We start from the raw sequence: 18,271 nt of genomic DNA, 5'->3' as shown, positions 1-18,271 counted from the left end.
CTGTATCAGCAAAAAGAACAAGGAGTACTTGTGGCACCTTAGAAACTAATAGATTTATTTGAGCATGAGCTTTCGTGTGCTAAATCTGATGAATTGGGTTTTAGCCCATGAAAGCTTATGCTCAAATAAATTTGTTAGTGTCTAAGGTGCCACAAGTACTCCTCGTTCTTTTTATCAAGTTTTTATGATTTGGGAAGGTGCTAATTGCTAATGTGACTATTCAACAGTGAGTAACAACCTATTATGGTGTGTTTTCTTTTTGCTGCTGTATCTTTAAAATAACTAAAAAGGCTCAATAAATCTCCCCAAAAGCAAATAATTTGGAAATTAGAAGAGAGATCTTGGAATTTTGCAGACAAAAAGTTGCAGGTTCACTGCTGTTTAGTTTACCAATTCTAATCAGAAAAATAGGTAACTTCTTAGAATTCGGTTCAGGATCAATATGAAATGCTTACCAAGCAGTAGTAATGAACAGTGAGATTGTATTCCTTGTAAATTCTCTTTTCTCCATATTTTTCGGGACAGTCATCAGTTCGTTGACAGAGGACACAGGCTAAAATAGTAAAACACCATTTAGAAACACTTAATGGAAATGGTCTATTAACAGAAAATGCTGGTTTCTAACCCTTAAATAAATTAAGTATGAGCTAGGCTACTGGATAAGTGTAGTAAAGCCGGTACCACCCAACTGATATTCACTAGATGGAATTCAATGTTGTGATTGTTTACCACACTCCACTTAAATTAAGTAGTTGTTGATTCTCTCCACTTTTTGTAGGTGCTTTCCACTTCCATCCCTTAGCCTTCCTTCTTTTTTCATCGGTAGGCTTGGAAGTGCAGAGCAGAAAGAGCAAGAGAGGAGAGATTGCAACTTGCGCCTTCCCTGGCTCCTGCTGCATCCTAGTGAACAAGGGATTTTGCTGACCTAGCAGGCATCTCTCAGAACCTACCAGCAAGCCACACACCACGAGCTGAAATGCCCTGTTTTAAAGGCCAGCTAAGGTGATATCTTTAATATTGTGTCAATTGAATGCCTAAACACTATGGTGAGCAGTACATTATAAATATGTAGAGTAACTGCTATCTGAATATAAACGGATTGTACCCAACTTTTTTTGTAGAAATATAATGGATATATTGATGATCTCAATAACATAATAAGATCAATAGAAAAAATCATTACTTACCTGTTAGTAACTGTGGTTCTGGGAGATGTTCTGCACATGTAGGTCCAACTTATGGTGTCCATGTGCCCCAGCAAAGGAGTTCAGAACATTTTCACTAGAAGAGTCCAACAGGGATCATAATGCCCTGAGGGCATAAAGGGCACAGCAACCCCAACTGCCACTCAGTTCCTTCATCACCCAGAATCTGAACTGCCAGTATGAAGGGCAGGTCATGGGATCTTCATGTAAAGAAGATCTCAAAGAACCCCGGTTACCAGATTAAGTAACTGCTCTTGAAGGAGGTGAAAGCTAGAAGTTATCTGTAAAGAGACTGCAAAATAGCTCTTCCAAAAATGGGCATCAGATCTTGAAACTGTGATTTAATAATGTTTTGTAAGCATATGAGCTGAAGAAGACCAGGTAACTGCTCTACGTACTTCTGATATTGGAACCCAACTTCAGCATGCTATTGAGGCTGTTTGCAGTCTGGTGGAGTGAGTTTGCATGTTTGATGGAGGACTCTTATTAATATCATAAGCAGTACTAATGCCATCCATACCCATTCTAGCCATCCCTTTTAATTTGTTATCATAAACAAAGAAAAATCTTGGCATTTTACCAAAAGATCTAGTGCTAACTAGGTAATAGAACAGTGACCTCACATTTAATATATGTAATTTTGCAGGTGAAGAATGAGATTTTGGAGAAAAGTTGGAAAATGACTGCATCTATAGATACGAAAAGGTGAGTACTTCAGGAATAAAAGATGGATGTGGTCTCATAGTTACTCTATCCATGTAAAAAACTGTATGGAAGATTTATCATTAGGGGCTGTAAATTTGCTTATTCTACATGTTGATGTAATTGCCACCAGGAATGCCACCTTCACTGACTGTAGATGAATTGGACAATTTGATAGCTGTTCAAGGAGCTCAAGTGCGAGTGGTCCACAAGTGAAGAAAGCACTAAATTTGAAGTCCCATGCTGGAGCAATCTTTCTCACAGGAGGAAAAATGTGGGGGAAAAAATTTCATAAATCTATTCGTTGATTGATAAAGTTGCACCTCCCTCTTCTGGAGGATGAAATGCAGATATCACTACCAAATAGACTTTGATTGAAGAGATATATTTAAAGCACTTGGGACTATCTAAGAGGTAATCTATTATTGGAACAGAACTCCGACATGGAGCATAACATTTCGACTTTCCTCATAAAGAAAAGTATTTCCATTTGGCAGTATAATTATCTATTCTGAAGGGAAGAATACTCTGCTCCTCTGAAGAGCACTCTGTCTATTGAGGACATCCAGATATCATCCAAGTCATGAGATGCAGAGAGGCTAGATTTGGGTGGAGAATCAGACTGTGCTATCAAGTCTTCATCAACTTACGCTCCAAGTTCAAGATCTGACAGTAGCATTAGATCCGAGAACCAAAACTGGCAAGGCTAAGCAGTAGTCACTTTATAATTCAAGTCTTTTCTTGCCTTATTTTCCGTAACACTATTGGAATCAATGCAAATGGAGAGAAAGCACACATCAAATGGTAGGAGTAGATTTTCCAGCCTGTTTTGATTGTTCAGTAGTTGCAACAACCACCAGTGACAATGGTGTTGAATGAGTATAAAAATACTCAAATCCTTTAGATGGCACCTGACATTTATGATCAGTAGCTGATCTTTCTGCAGTAGCTGAAATGGAAGCAGGAGTAGCCCAGAGATCTTCTGCCAGATCCAATATTCCTTCGTTAATAGGTAATGCAAACCTGCTCTAGGATGCTGGCTGTAGAATATCAAAAGGTTTATATATGCTTTTTCCTGAATTGTCTCCAAAGGAACGTCAATAATTCCTGAAAATTTTTAAAATCATCAGCTGAAAGAGGTGTAACCGGTGTCATGGTTCCATCAGGTAAGGAAGAACCACCAAGTATAGCATCAGATGGATTGTTCTGATGGGCTGGTATTTCACCATTACTTAAAATTTGCTATTCCTCTGTATCTTGAACTCGATGAAGACAGTGATGAGACTTATAAGAGTTTTCAGTGACCGTCTATTGTAGGAATATTGTTCCTGAAATTGCGGATATCGAGGCCATGAGAACCAATATGGCCATCTGGGAAAGGGACATTATGGCCCTTTCAGAGGGAACCAAGGGGCATAATGAGAATTAGCATCTCATAGACTCATAGACTTTAAGGTCAGAAGGGAACATCATGATAATCTAGTCAGATCTCCTGTACATTGCAGGCCACAAAACCTTACCCACCCACTGCTGTAATAGACCCACTATGTCTGGCTGAGTTACTGAAGTCCTCAAATCATGATTTAAAGACTTCAAGTTACAGAGAATCCACAATTTACACTAGTTTAAACCTGCAAGTGACCTGTGCCCCATGCTGCAGAGGAAGGCAACCCCCCCCCCCCCGCCACCCCTCAGGGTCTCTGGCAATCTGACCTGGGAGAAAATTCCTTCCTGACCCCAAATATAGTGATCAGTTGGATTCTGAGCATGTGGTCAAGACCCACCAGCCAGACACCCGGGAAAGAATTCTCTGTAGTAACTCAGCCTTCCCCATCTAGTGTCCCATCAACAACCATTGGAGATAGTTGCTGCTAGTAGCCACAGAGTGGCTATATGCTTGTAAGGAGTCCCATCATACCATCCCCTCCAAAACTTATCAAGCTCAGTCTTGAAGGCAGTTAGATTTTTTGCCCCCTCTGCTCCCCTTGGAAGGCAGTTCCAGAACTTTACTCCTCTAATGGTTAGAAATCTTCACCTAATTTCAAGCCTAAAATTGTCGATGGCCAGTTTATATCCATTTGTCCTTGTGTCCACATTGGCGCTTAACTTAAATAACTCCTCTCCCTCCCTGGTATTTATCCCTCTGATATATTTACAGAGAGCAATCATATCTCCTGTCAGCCTTCTTTTGGTTAGGTTAACAAAACAGGTCTTTGAGTCTCCTCTCATAAGGTAGGTTTTCCATTTTTCAGATCATCCTAGTAGCCCTTCTCTGCATCTGTTCCAGTCTGAATTCATCTTTCTTAAACATGGGACAACAGAATTGCACACAGTGTTCCATATGAGGTCTCACCCAGTGCCTTATATAATGGTACTAACACTTCCCTGTCTGCAGGAAATACCTCATCTAGGACTGCATTAGCCTCTCTCACAGCTGCATCATATTAGTGGCTCATAGTTATCCTGTGATCAACCAAAACACCCAGATATTTCTCTTCCTCTGTCACTTCCAACTGTAAGTCCCTAGCTTGTAGCAAAAATTCTTGTTGTTAGTCCTTAAGTGCATGACCTTGCACTTTGCACTATTAAATTCATCCCATTTCTATTACTCCAGTTTTCAAGGTCCTCCAGATCTTCTTGCATGATATTCCAGTCCTCTTCTGTATTGGCAATACCTCCCAACTTTGTGTCATCCACAAATTTTATTAGCACACTCACACTTTTTGTGCCATGGTCATTAATAAAAATGTTAAATAAGATTGACCATCCCTGAGAAACTCCACTAGTAACCTCCCTCCAGCCTGACAGTTCACCTTTCAGTATGACCCCTTGTAGTCTCCCCTTTAACAATTTTCTTATCCACCTTTCAATTCTCATATTAATCCCTATCTTTTACAATTTAATTAATAATTTCCCATGTGGAACTATATCAATAGCCTTCTTGAAATCCAGGTAGATTAGATGTAGATTAGATTAGACTGCATTCCCTTTGTATTAAAAAAAAAAAATCAGTTATCTTCTCAAAGATCTGGCATGACCTACCTTTTGTAAAACCATGTTGTATTTTAACCCAATTACTGTTTGACTTTGTGTCCTTAACTATTTTCTCTTTCAAAATTTGTTCCAAGACCTTGCATACAATTGAGGTCAAACTAACAGGCATCTTTAGGTCTATTAGGAGGCTCTTGTCCATATGCCACCCTAAACTTATTTTTTTTCTGTCCGTGTGACTTTCACTTTGGTGGAGGACTCCTGCTAGAGTCTATAGAGGAATGAGAAGTCATGACAGGAGGCTGAAGGATTTGAGTGGGTGTTAAATCTTTGATTGTATTGACACACTGGTTCAAAGATTTTTCATTAGAGGCACCCTAGTTTTCTTTTTGAGGAGGGGCTCTGACTGGTATTGAGATCAGGGAAAGCACCAGGACTGGTGACTCAGGTGCTGGAGTGAGCCTAAGGTCTAGTGAAGACACAAAAGAAGCTTTTGGAGCTGCAAATTTAATTGTAAAAGCTCCCTGCAAGGAGGATGCTATAGATGCCTCTCTGCTTTGAAGCTTCCTCCAGGGTTAAAACAATTGGTGCACAGCAGGCTTTGATCAAAGCTGCCAGTGCTGACAAGGAAAGCATTGCAGAAGACTGTCCTGGGCACTCTGAGAGTCAGTCACTCAGTCCTCGAACAGTAAGGGTCTCTGACTGCTCCAATGGACCTGAATCTTTTTAAATTGCTCCTGAATTAGGTGTCACGTTTTTGGTGACAGAAGCCTTGGAGAGATGAGCTAGGAAAACAGAAGCCTCTGTATCAGGACTGTGCTGAGGCAGACATAACTCTCATGGACCTTTTCCTAAATAAAGCTTCATTTTGGACCACCACTCCTGGTGTGCACGCTTCTTGAAGGACTTGCAAACTTCACACTTAGCCATGACAGATTCCTCACCCAGACAGTAAAGGCATCTATTGCGATCTCCCCACAGGAGGACATGGCTTGAAGCCTTGGCTTTGCCATAAGCTGCTGCCTTTTTTTTTTTTAAACCTACTGAGAACATGCTAATTGAAACAGTAACAAGTAAATTAGAATAAGTATAAACAAATTATTAAGTAACAAGATTACTACAAAGGGACAGTATGTTGTTCTGACTTTGCCTCATGGGAAGAAGGAACTTAGTGGTGGTTGCTGTACCCTTTAAGCCCTGGGGGAAGGGGACACAAGTCACAAAGGGCATAAGCATGACCCCTATTGGCAATGGTAGAGTATGAAACATTTTCACCCGTGATTGGGCACATGGACACCAGAAATGGGATCCGCATATATAGTAACTTGAAGACCTGTGTTACTACTTTTTAGTCCATTGCTTTTTCATATGTATGTGAGGCAACCATTTGGCAATATATGATTCAGTGAAGGGGTTCCACTGACTGCATTAAGTCACATATTAGAAATGCAGATACAATGTACAATAGTGTTTCAAAATAGATCCATTAGCAAATTTGAGAACACCTTGGATTTAACAAATTTAAAACACAAAAACAAACTATTAAGGTTACCAAGAAATTCAGAAAATGAACAAAAACTAACAGCTAGAAACAGATATCTTAAATTAATTTTAGATATCTTAATTCTGACCCGCAGTAGAAATAAATTAAAGTTTTTCTTCAATTTACTGATACTTCCATTAATCTAAAAGGAACCATATTCATTTAATGCTAATGGTAAACAGTCACAACAGAGAAAGAAAACAGTGCTATTTTAAACTCTTCTATTTTCAGAAAAGTGAAGTCTCAACTTAATAGATATGTCTCACACACAGCTAAGTTTAACCCAGTAGTTGCACTTCCAAAGTTATTTTTTTAAAGCATTTATTTGCAAAACAATCAAAATATGTTTTAAACATAAACATAATTACAGGAAGCCTTTAACAAAATTAGGGAAATAAATCATCAAGAATATCATGCCAACTTGAACTCATGTTTCAATACACAATTTTACTATTGAAATTTCACCCATTCTTTTAAACCATTGCATTATCAAGCCACATGCTGGAGTCATACTGTTGAATTTAAATTGAAATCCTACATTAAAATTATCGCCTTTGTATTGCAGCATCTACAAGTTCTGTAAATATTTAAATACAGTAAGTTAGCTAAATCCGTGTTTCTCAACCAGGGATAATGTACCCCTGGAGGGTACGCAAAGGTCTTCCAGGGGTAGGGTTACCAGACAGCAAGTGAAAAATTGGGACGGGGTGGGGAGTAATAGGAGCCTATATAAGAAAAAGACCCAAAAATCGGGACTGTCCCTATAAAATCGGAATATCTGGTCACCCTATCCAGGGCATACATCAACTCATCTAGATGTTTGCCTAGTTTTGCAATAGGCTACATAAAAAGCACTAGCAAAGTCAGTACAAACCAAAATTTCATACAGGGAATGACTTGTTTACACTGCTCTACATACTCTATGCAGAAATGTAAGTACAATATTTCTATTCCAATTGATTTATTTTATAATTGCATGGTAAAAATGAGAGAGTAAGAAATTATTCAGTAATAGTGAGCCTTGACACTTTTGTAATGTTTGATTTTGTAAGCAAGTAGTTTTTAAGTGAGGTGAAACTTGGGGGTACGCAAGACAAATCAGACCACTGAAATTGGTACAGTAGTCTGGAAAGGTTGAGAGCCACTGTGCTAAATTATTTAAATAGCCTTACTTACCTGGGCTTTGGAAGCGGCAGAGGGTATTTTCATTCATTCTAGTACCTTTCTTCTAGCTGTTTACTATGGAAATTAAAAACAAGATGTCAAAAGTATTCAGTTTGTTGAGGATGGTATGCCGCATTTTACTGTATTTAATTCAATTTTCTTTCAAACTCAAGAAGTTGAGAGATTAAGTAACCTACTTCTACATTTTTCCTTTTACAATGCTTCCCAGATGGCCTCAAAGTCCTAACAAATTAAAATTCAGCTTTCATTCTGAAAGGTAAAAGTTGAAAAGAATAAAGGCTGAAAAGGTGAAATATGATCTCCACTTTGAAATCTGATCTTTTCTGTACTTTTATGCTATACTATACAGCGTTTCTCAAACTGGGGATCCCGACTCAAAAGGGAGTCACAAGGTTATTATAGGGGGTTGCAGTATTGCCAACCTTACTTCTGCGCTGCCTTCAGAGCTGGGCAGCCAGAGAGCGGTGGCTGCTGGTCAGGCACCCAGCTCTGAAGGCAGCACATGGTATGGTATTGCCACCCTTACTTCTGTGCTGCTGATGGCAGTGGCACTTCCTTCAGAACTGGATAGCCGGAGTGTGGTGGCTGCTGGCTGAGCACCCAGCTCTGAAGCCAGTGCCACCACCAGCAGCAGCATAGAAGTAAGTGTGGCATGGAATGTGGGGGCTGGGGGTTGTCACTTTTTGGCCGGGGGAGGGAAAAGGAGGGTCATCATAAGCTTTACAATTTATATTTTGCCATTTTCAAATACATATTCATGCTTTGTTACAACACCATGAAATTCAAGATTTTTAAAATGCTACGACCATTAACGAAAATGGACTGTGAATTTGGTAGTGCCCTAACAATAAGCCTTTCATTAATGCAATTTGCCTCTGACTTCCCCAGCATTTGGGAACCAAACTAGGAACAACAAATTTTATTTCCACTTTCCAAAAGATGCTTTTGCAAATACACTGGCAAAGACCTTGCAGTTTGCCTATCAAATTAGTAAACTATGCATTTATTTAAATGCAAATTTGTTCTCAATCAACTGACAAGATTTCAGTTTCTGCAAAAAAACATCCCACAACACACTGGGCCACACTTTTCCCTGATATAATTCACTGGGCTTTAGTGGAGTTACACCAGGAAGAAATCTGATCCATTTTGTTAATTGTTCTCCAGAACTTTTAGCTATTATGCTTATGAAGACAACTTGATCCAAGTATAACTGATGCAGTGGTATCTCCCTGAAGTTGCAGACAGTGTGGATTAGATTTAAGGTATGAACTATCCCAATCATTTAAATGATTAAAACATATGACAAAGTTGAGGAATACTACATTATGAAGATCTACAGAGAGTGACCGATTATTTTGGATAGACCTGTTCACATTTAACACCACAGTAGGGCTAAAGGTAGTTGACTTCATCTTCCTTACCAAGGGCTCAGCTTCCAAAAATATGGGAAACACTGCTTGACTAAACAAGAAACATGCAACAAATCTTAAAACTATAGCCACTCTTCAAGGAGCTGCTGGCAATGCACATGGGAAGAAAACTGTAACATTTCTAGGAATCAGAAGACAGACATAGAAGAGACCTATTGGGTCATGTAATCCATCTGCTGATGCAGGAATATCTATAGAAGTGAAGGCTTGTTATTGGAATAATCTGAAATCACTAGTTATACAATTTAATGCATCAACCTTTTTATTCAATCTCATTTTGTTTTAATACTTTTGGACAATTTTAACTTCAGGTTATATACTTACATAATGTAAATCACATTTATTATGACCTTACACTGCCAAACAAATCAACTAATCAAGATGGTCACTTAATGCCATTTCTGCCAATTTAACTGAATCTGATAAGCTACAAAGAAGTTATTTTTCCCACCCTTCTTTAGTGAGGGAGTCAAGAACAGAGTTTAAAACAGTATCTTACCTCTTTGGAACTCCCCTTGAAAGATGTTTTTTCCTCACTCAGCAAAGGCCACTGACACCCTCAAGGTCTTCAGTCTTCTAGGGCAATCGAACAGAGGGACCATCTGTATAGGCAAAGAGGATCCCAGATGTCAGCACCCTATGGCTTAATTAAATGGTGAAAAATCCTGATAGATAGGGGGAACTTAGGTTTGGTTGGCAATGAGAAGCACAAATGTCAGAACCTAACATTTCATTCTCTCTTTTGGGTTCGGGAGAAGAAAGAGGAAGAGCTGCTATTAAAAGCAGTGGGTTGCTCTCTTATCTCAGTGTGGTGTGCCCTGGAGTTTTTAATTCACATATTAAGGATCTGTGAGAGCAAAACCTTGCTTGTGCACAAAGCCCCCCAACTCCAATGAGGTTCCATACAAATGCAAAGGTTGTCCTGCATGGATTCAGTTGCAGGATTGGGGCCTAAATCATTGCTCACTGGGTACAAAAGTGGGACAATAGTCAACTATTTTGACTGAATTATTGTTTCCTCAAGTCTGCCACTAATTTTGAAATCAAATATTTAGTCAACAGCTGAAGTCTATAAGAAATGGGAACTTGCAGGCAATAGGTAAGATGACTCCTAAGGACCGTAGTACCTTTAACAGAAACAAAAGTTGTTTTAAAAATGAAATTTGTTTACAATACCTTGCAATTGGAATCTACTTCCTAGAGGACTTGGGGGGAAAAACAAAGTAAACCTAAGGAAATGCTAGGCAAGTTAGTCCATAATAAGTGATTTAACTTGTTTTTGTGCTACTGGCCTTCCAATATTTTAGTGTCATGCCTGCTTACAATTAGTATATTCCAAACCTCACAAACAATACATATGGCACCTCTCTAACGCTACTACATTGTTCTCCAGAATCTAAGCTATCAGTTTCAAAATAAAGGGCAAGTCCACATTACAAAATTAAGTTGACAGAAGTTAATAACTGCGACAGATGTACGTTTATGTAAGTTGCTTTTGCATGGCCACACTAAACTTGTGTCAGCAGTGTGTCCTCACTAGCAGCACTTGCACTGATGCAGAGCAGTCCATTGTGGGTAGCTATCAATCACACTATGCAACTCACCAACATCTAATGCAGGGTGTTTTGGGAAAGGTTTCTGATGTCTCATGGAAGCAAACAAGTCACACGGGGTGACTAGGAACATGGTTTCAACATCCCATGATGCAGTTTTCTCCATCTCATAATTTTATCTGCATCCCATAAAGTTTTGGCCTCTTTTCAAAAGCCCTGCAAACCCACATGTCAGCCATCTCTGTGAGAAGCATGGATCCTGAACAGCTCTGCACTACTGTGATGAGCATTGAGGGTACAGCGCGCCTGATCCCACACACAGAGTCGCAGGCAACATGACAATTCCTTGGAGGCTAGCTTGCGGTGGGATATAGAAACAACTCAAGATTATTGTTGGCATTCACAGACCAGCTGCAGATGGAGAAGCATCAGTTCTGGGTCCGAAACTTATGGGATCAAATCATTATGCAGGTATGGGATGATGAGCAGTGGCTATAGAACTTTTGGATGTGCAATGCCACATTCCTGAAGTGCATGCAAAGCTCACCCCAGTCCTCTGGCAGTGACACCAAAATGAGAGCAGCCTGACAGTGGAGAAGTCAGTGGCAATCACTGTGTGGAAGCTTGCAATGCCAGTTTGGTATCAGTCAGGAATCAATTTCGAGTTGGGAAATCCACCATGAAGGCTACTATGATGCAAGTGTGCAAGGCCATTAATTACATCCTACTATGAAGGACTATGAGTCTGGACAATGTGCAGGACATAGTGGTTTTGCAGCAGTGGGGTTCCCGAACTGCAGGGGGGCAACAGATGGCACACATATCCCTATTTTGGCACTAGACCATCTTACCACAGAGTACATCAACAGAAAGGGCTACTTTTCTATGGTATTGCAAGCTCTGTTGGATCACTGGGGGCATTTTATTGACATCAGCATGGGATGGTCAGGGAGGGTGCATGATGCACACATCTTTTAGAACACAGGCCTCTACAGAAGGCTGCAAGCAGGGATTTTCCAAACCAGAATATTACCATCGAGGATGTTGAAATGCCAGTAGTGACCTGGGAGACTCAGTCTACCCCGTTACCCTCATGAAGCCATACATCAGCCACCTCAAAAGCAGCAAGGAGCGCTTCAACTAAAGGCTCTGCAGGTTCAGAATGACATTTTAATGTGCCGTTGGCCATCTGAAAGGCCAGTGGCACTGTCTACTTATGAGATTAGACCTCAGTGAAAACAAAATATCCCAAAGGTTATAACTGCCAGCTGTGTGCTTCATAATATTTGTGAAGCTAAGGGGAAAAGTTTCTGCCAGGGTAGAGATAGAAAAGCTGTCTGCTGATTCTGAGCAGGCAGATACTAGGGCTATAAGAAGAGCTCAACATGGAGCTATATGGCTCAGGGAGGCTTTGAAAGACCATTTTAATAGTGCACAATGTGCACTGCTGTAGTGTGCTCTGCCTGGCTTTGGAACCTTGTAATGAGTGCAGTGTATGCAGTAATATCAACAGAGGCATCTGCAATGCTGTATTATCTGTGAATGTCAGCCCCAGCCAGCATATGTTGTGAATAAAGATGAATTAAATTTCCACAAATAGACTTTTATTCCAAACCCAGACAGACATACAACTTAATGAAAAACTTTATAAACATAGGGAAAAGAACCTTTGAAGGGGAAACAACAGCCATTTTCATTTCACAAACACATACATCAATCATCTCTCTCAAACGTCAGCATATGCATGGCTGTGATTGTCTGTACTCTCCCCAAGGGTGGTGTGGGAGGGGTCCTGCAGCAGCCCCAGACGCCACATGGAATTTGGGGGAGGGTGGGGTGTAGGGAGATGTGGGATGCAGTTGTCCATGGGCTGCAGAGAGAGGCAAGAATAGGTCTGCTGAACCTGAAAGTCAGCAAGAGTCACCAGCATGTCTGTTTGCTGCTTGAGAAGCGCTAGCATCTCCTGCTGCACGTCTCTCTCCTTTTCCTGTGCTTTTCTCCTCTCCACTTTATCCCTGTCCAGTCTGTCTGCGAGGGTGATCCTTTAAGCTCTGTCCTTGATAGGCAAAGCAACAGAGGCCTGCAGGATCTCTTGAAACATGTCATCACACATCCGCTTCCTTCTTCTTATCTGGCTGAGCTGCTCCGCTGGTGTGGATGGAGAGCCCCTCAAGGCCACATTTCAAGCTGCAAAAGATACAATAGTACTTCTGTGCGTTGACTATATTCACAAGATAAATGAAAACTTGGTAAACTGAACTTACTCCCCCGATCCACACAAGTTACAAGCACTACATTCTTACTTCTCCTTGGGGTTCATAGAGCACGACAGCAGTCCTGGCCATTGTGAGTATGGCTCAGGGATGAGTTGGAACAATGGGATTGGGAGGCTAGCTCTGGGTATGAGTATATGCATATAGGGCAACCGAACAGTAGCATGATTTTCCATAGGCAGTGAGGATTTTTGCTGATATCTCACTCCTGAGGGTAACGGAGGCTGAAAAGGAATAGTTCCTGCATTTGTGTGACCGCAGACCAGGGTTCCTGTGCTGCTAGCCTGCGTGCTGCAATGGTGCCTGCTGAATTAATTCCTGAGTGGTGTTGGAAAGTGTCCTGCCACAGAAGAAATAAGACAGCCCTTCCTAGAAACCTTTAGCAGGGGATTGCAGACTACCTCCAAGCAAGTTTTCTTGAGATCTCTGTAGGATTCACGGGACATCCCAGTGCACATAAAGAAACTGTTCTGCAGGGCCCCCTCTGCCTAACTGTACAGGGAAATGAGAAGCAGACAGTGAAATAACCAATAGAGGTAGAGTTGCTATCTCTTCTAGCATGATTAAAAAAGAGTAAATGAATAGATGTGTTCCTGCAATATCAAAGCAAACTACATACTTACCAGAGGTTCCTTCCCCTGCATCAGGCTTGCCTATGCTGGACTCTAGGGACTGGCTCAACTGCATCACTGGATCCCCCGATGGCCTGTTCCCCATACTCCTCCTCCTCACTGTTCATTCTGGAGGCTTGTGACTCCAACTCCCTCGAAGTATCCCCCTGGCCCTTGGGGTGGTGGTGGGGTCTCTGCCGAGGATGGCATGCAGCTCTCTGTAAAAGTGGCTCTGCACTAGTGCAACTGTTAGACTCCCTTGCCTTCTGGTACGCCTGTTGCAGTTCCTTGACTTTTTCATAGCATCGTTGAGGGACCCTCTTGTAGCCCTTCTCCCCATGACCTGAGCAATGTGCTCATAGATATTGACGTTTCTTCAGCTGGAATGGAGCTGTGCCTGCACAGCCTCTTCTCCCCACAGACCCAGGAGAATCCACCACATCCTGTGTACTCCAGGCAGGAGTGCGTTTGCAGCATGGAGCTGGTTACTAAGTCAGCTCTCCAGGTAGTGCGAACAGGAAATGGAATTTCAAAAATTCACAGGGCTTTAAAAGCAGAGGGATGTGTACACGTGTACCTGGTCGCCCGGCAGCCAAGTTCAAACCTGTGACCAGAGCAGTCACAGTGCGGCATAGCGGGATGCCTCCTGGAGGCCACTAAAGTTGATGAAAGTACTGCGTTACCCTAACTATGTCAACCTAAGCATTATACATCTTGCACAGGTGGACTTAAGTCAGTATAGCGGGTGACTTACATCGGCGGGAGCAACATTTTAGTGTAGATGCTTACAGAGTTAGGTCAACATAACCTGCCTTGCATCAACCTAACTCTGTAGTGTAGATCAGTGGTTCTCAACAGGGGGTCCGAGAACTCTCTCATGGGGGTTGCGGGTCCCCACGGCTAAAACCCAGAGCCTAATCCTCGACGCCCCCCATAGGGCTCGAGTTGGGAGTAGCGGGGCTGAATTCCAGAGCCCTGGTGCTCCCCACAGGGCAGAAGCCCTGAGCCCATGGGCACAGATGGGAAAGACATGGGCGTGTTGCACTCCCCCCCGCCCCACCAAAACTACAATGAAAGAGCAGGGCAGTCCTGGGGAAGCTCCACACACCCACTCCCCCTCCTTCCTCCCCACTCCCTGGCCATGTCAGAGGTGGGAAGCCAGAACCAGGCAGTGAGGGACAGCTGCTGCTCTGGCTGGTGCCATGGACCAGGCAGCCGCAGCGTTCCCTTGTTTCCTGCTGCTGCAGGGGTTTGAAGCTGCTCCTCAGCTCCCAGCCCCATTTGCTCACGCAGCCAATAAGAGCCGCCTGAGCAGGGGACCCAGCTTCATGGCTGGCAGACCCCTCAGGGAACAGGGACTGCAGGGGAGCCCTCTGGGCACATAGTTATAACCCCCCCGCACCCTGAGATACACACCTGCCCGCACATACCCCTAACTACCCTCTCCCTGCACCGAGCTACCCCATGCATGCACATGGCTCTTAGCTACCCCTGCGTGCACCCTGACCTATTCCCCTGCCTGCACACAGCCCTTAGCTCAAAATGTTTGAAAACCGCTCAGGAAGAGGGATAGCAAAGCCCCTCCCCCTTTGAGTTATCATTTTTGGTTGTGCCCCCTCCCGCCCCAAACCCTACAGGTTGGGTGGCCTACTGAGGTAAGTCAGGGAGTGTTAGTGGTGCTCCCTCCCCAGACCCCATTATGCGGAGCTGGCTCAAGCCTTGCTGGCCCCTGCCCAACCAAAATAGAAGTCAAACTACACCTATGCCCGAGGGAACTCCCCCAACCCAAAGTCCAGAGTCCCTCCTCCCGCACTGGGCCCTGGAGTTTTTATAGCATATTGTGGGGGGCCTCAGAAAGAAAAAGGTTGAGAACCCCTGGCATAGACATGGCAGGAGAGCCAACAAAGAAGTACACTGCATGACTTTTAGCGGCACGGCTGTAGCAACACAGCCATATCGCTAAAAGCTGTGTAGCGTAGACATAGCCTGAATCAAGAAGGAGCCAAGCCCAAAGAACCTAGTTTAGCCCACTGGCACATTCTAGCACCACATAACCTTATTTTCAATATTTGCACAGCAACATTTGAATGGCACCTCATGTTGACAATTCCAATGGGTAAACCTTAGTTTCTAAGAGACTGGAAGAGTACTGCAACTTTGTGCCCCATAAACCGCTCTGCACCACCCCAGCATCTGACCCCTGCTTTTCACACAGCTGTATTATTGAAGTGACATCATATCTGCATTAAAAGCAACTTCTGCTCAAGACACCTACTGCACCTACTCTTGGGAGAAAAACACTCATTCAAAATAAGGCTAAATTGATCTTTTGTAAATTGACACAGTTTGTTCTTTAATTTCCAAAGTCTTTATGATTTTAAAGTAAAAGAAATGTCAATAAATGAACAAAGGGAAGATGCTTTCAGGTGCATGCTTTCCATGCTGTTCAAACAACAAAGTGCTATTTGGGGCTTTCACTGGTGCTATTTCAGTTCACACTGTGCCCCCTTAATTTAAATATGAAAGGGTCTTAGGTTCACATTGTGGTGTGTGACAACATAATGATCGGTCCTGAAAGAAAGCCACTGGGCTATTTGTTCAGCAAATGATACTCAAACTTCAGCAGAAACGTCCATGGAGCATTTTGAAGATTAACAACAGCTCCTCTGACATCATTCAGTCCAATCTAACAGACCTCAAGATGCAGAACCTAAAGAGCATTTTTTAAAAGTTTAACATAAAATAAAATCTTTACTCCATACAGCATATTCCATGCAAGGTTCAATCCTCTCAGAGATGCTTCAGGCAGCTTACACAGGGAAAAGGGGGAATTACTTCCACTGGGGGTGCATTATGCGAAAACAACAGAACGCCACTAGCCATCACCTTCAGCCCCCAACTAAAACCTCTCCAACGCATCATCAAGGATCTACAACCTATCCTGAAGGACGAGCCATCGCTCTCTCAGATCTTGGGAGACAGACCAGTCCTTGCTTACAGACAGCCCCCCAATCTGAAGCAAATACTCACCAGCAACCACACACCACACAACAGAACCACTAACCCAGGAACCTATCCTTGCAACAAAGCCCGTTGCCAACTCTGTCCACATATCTATTCAGGGGATACCATCATAGGGACTAATCACATCAGCCACACTATCAGAGGCTCGTTCACCTGCGCATCTACCGATGTGATATATGCCATCATGTGCCAGCAATGCCCCTCTGCCATGTACATTGGCCAAACTGGACAGTCTCTACGTAAAAGAATGAATGGACACAAATCAGACGTCAAGAATTATAACATTCAAAAACCAGTTGGAGAACACTTCAATCTCTCTGGTCACTCGATCACAGACCTAAGAGTGGCTATACTTCAACAAAAAAGCTTCAAAAACAGACTCCAACGAGAGACTGCTGAATTGGAATTAATTTGCAAACTGGATACAATTAACTTAGGCTTGAATAGAGACTGGGAATGGATGAGTCATTACACAAAGTAAAACTATTTCCCCATGGTATTTCTCCCTCCCACCCCACCCCCCACTGTTCCTCTGATATTCTTGTTAACTGCTGGAATTAGCCTACCTGCTTGTCACCATGGAAGGTTTTCCTCCTTCCCCCCCCTGCTGCTGGTGATGGCTTATCTTAAGTGATCACTCTCCTTACAGTGTGTATGATAAACCCATTGTTTCATGTTCTCTGTGTGTGTGTATATAAATCTCTCCTCTGTTTTTTCCACCAAATGCATCCGATGAAGTGAGCTGTAGCTCACGAAAGCTTATGCTCTAATAAATTTGTTGTCTCTAAGGTGCCACAAGTACTCCTTTTCTTTTTGCGAATACAGACTAACACGGCTGCTACTCTGAAACCTGTGATTATGCGTTTACAATCTCTCTCTCTGAGGGGCTCTGCTCTGCCTCTGGGGAGGAGAATGTTGGACTTCTCCCTTCTGGGGATGGGGATTTGGTTGTCACTTCTGCCCCGTGTTCCCTATTCCCTCCCTGTTGAGACAGGAGAGGGGGCTGGGGTCCTATTCCGCACGTTAAACCCCCTTCCCAGTCCAGGAGATGAGGAAGATCTTGATCCGTTTCAGCGTAGGGGTGGCAGTGCCATGGGTCGGAGAACACGAGGTCGATGGGGCAACCCTCCCGAAATAGGGTCGGAAAAGGGGGGAGGTGTCGGAGGCAAGGCCGCCCCCGCGATAAAATCGGAGGAAGGGGGGGCCCGGAAGGAGAGCTGCCCCCGCACCCCGGGGAGAGGGTCAGAGGAGAAGGGGCCGGAGGGAGCGCGCCGCGGGGATGCAGTCGGAGGGGGGGGGGTCCCGGCGTGAAGCGGGGGGTCGGGGCAGGCCCAGCGGAACCCCGGGACACGCAGCGCAGGGGAAGGGGGCCGTTACTCACACGGCAGCTCCGCAAGCAGCATCGCCAGCTCCGAGCCTCACGGCGAAGGCTCAGCAGCGTCATAACCGACACCCGATTCAAACCCCAACATCCGCTGGCATCCCGGAAGCGAGGCGCCAAAGCCCGCCCCAAACCTGGCGGGCTGTCTCGGCCGTCGGCTATTTGCCCTGGGCTGGTGATCGACGTGATCGGCGCTCGGCTGCTGCTGCCTCGCAGCTGAGCACTGTGACGCGCGCTCCTCCGAGGCAGATTCCGAGGGGCCTGGCGCGGGGGCGAGTCGTGCTGCGTCCCTGGGGGCAGAGCCTGCGCTGGGTGGGTGAGGGGCGAGCCGCGGCCTACGGAACCCCAGCAGAGGCAAGGTGAAGTGAGC

At 43.7% G+C, this 18,271-nt stretch overlaps 1 protein-coding gene across 7 annotated transcripts in view; it reads right to left on the bottom strand.

The window, feature by feature from the left end:
• Positions 1-18,055, bottom strand: part of G2E3 (G2/M-phase specific E3 ubiquitin protein ligase) — a 52,725-nt gene extending 34,670 nt beyond the window's left edge. For 3 of the 7 annotated variants that reach the window (XM_043516380.1, XM_038406384.2, XM_043516382.1), the window contains exons 1-4: positions 17,902-18,044; positions 9,559-9,661; positions 7,618-7,680; positions 456-553 (exon numbers count right to left, since the gene is read on the bottom strand). In XM_043516380.1, the coding sequence (XP_043372315.1) occupies positions 456-553; positions 7,618-7,654 (135 nt within the window). In that variant the 5' untranslated portion in view covers positions 7,655-7,680; positions 9,559-9,661; positions 17,902-18,044. Of the gene's footprint in view, positions 1-455; positions 554-7,617; positions 7,681-9,558; positions 9,662-17,901 lie in introns of all 7 variants that reach the window. The other 4 variants (XM_038406382.2, XM_038406383.2, XM_043516381.1 and 1 more) reach the window with 2 other exon arrangements.
• Positions 18,056-18,271: the final 216 nt, after the last annotated feature.

The sequence above is a fragment of the Dermochelys coriacea genome, chromosome 6 (assembly GCF_009764565.3).
Source record: "Dermochelys coriacea isolate rDerCor1 chromosome 6, rDerCor1.pri.v4, whole genome shotgun sequence".
Taxonomy (NCBI): Eukaryota; Metazoa; Chordata; order Testudines; family Dermochelyidae; genus Dermochelys; species Dermochelys coriacea.
Note: the sequence above shows the minus strand (reverse complement) of the source record. Positions and strands in the feature narration are given on the sequence as shown.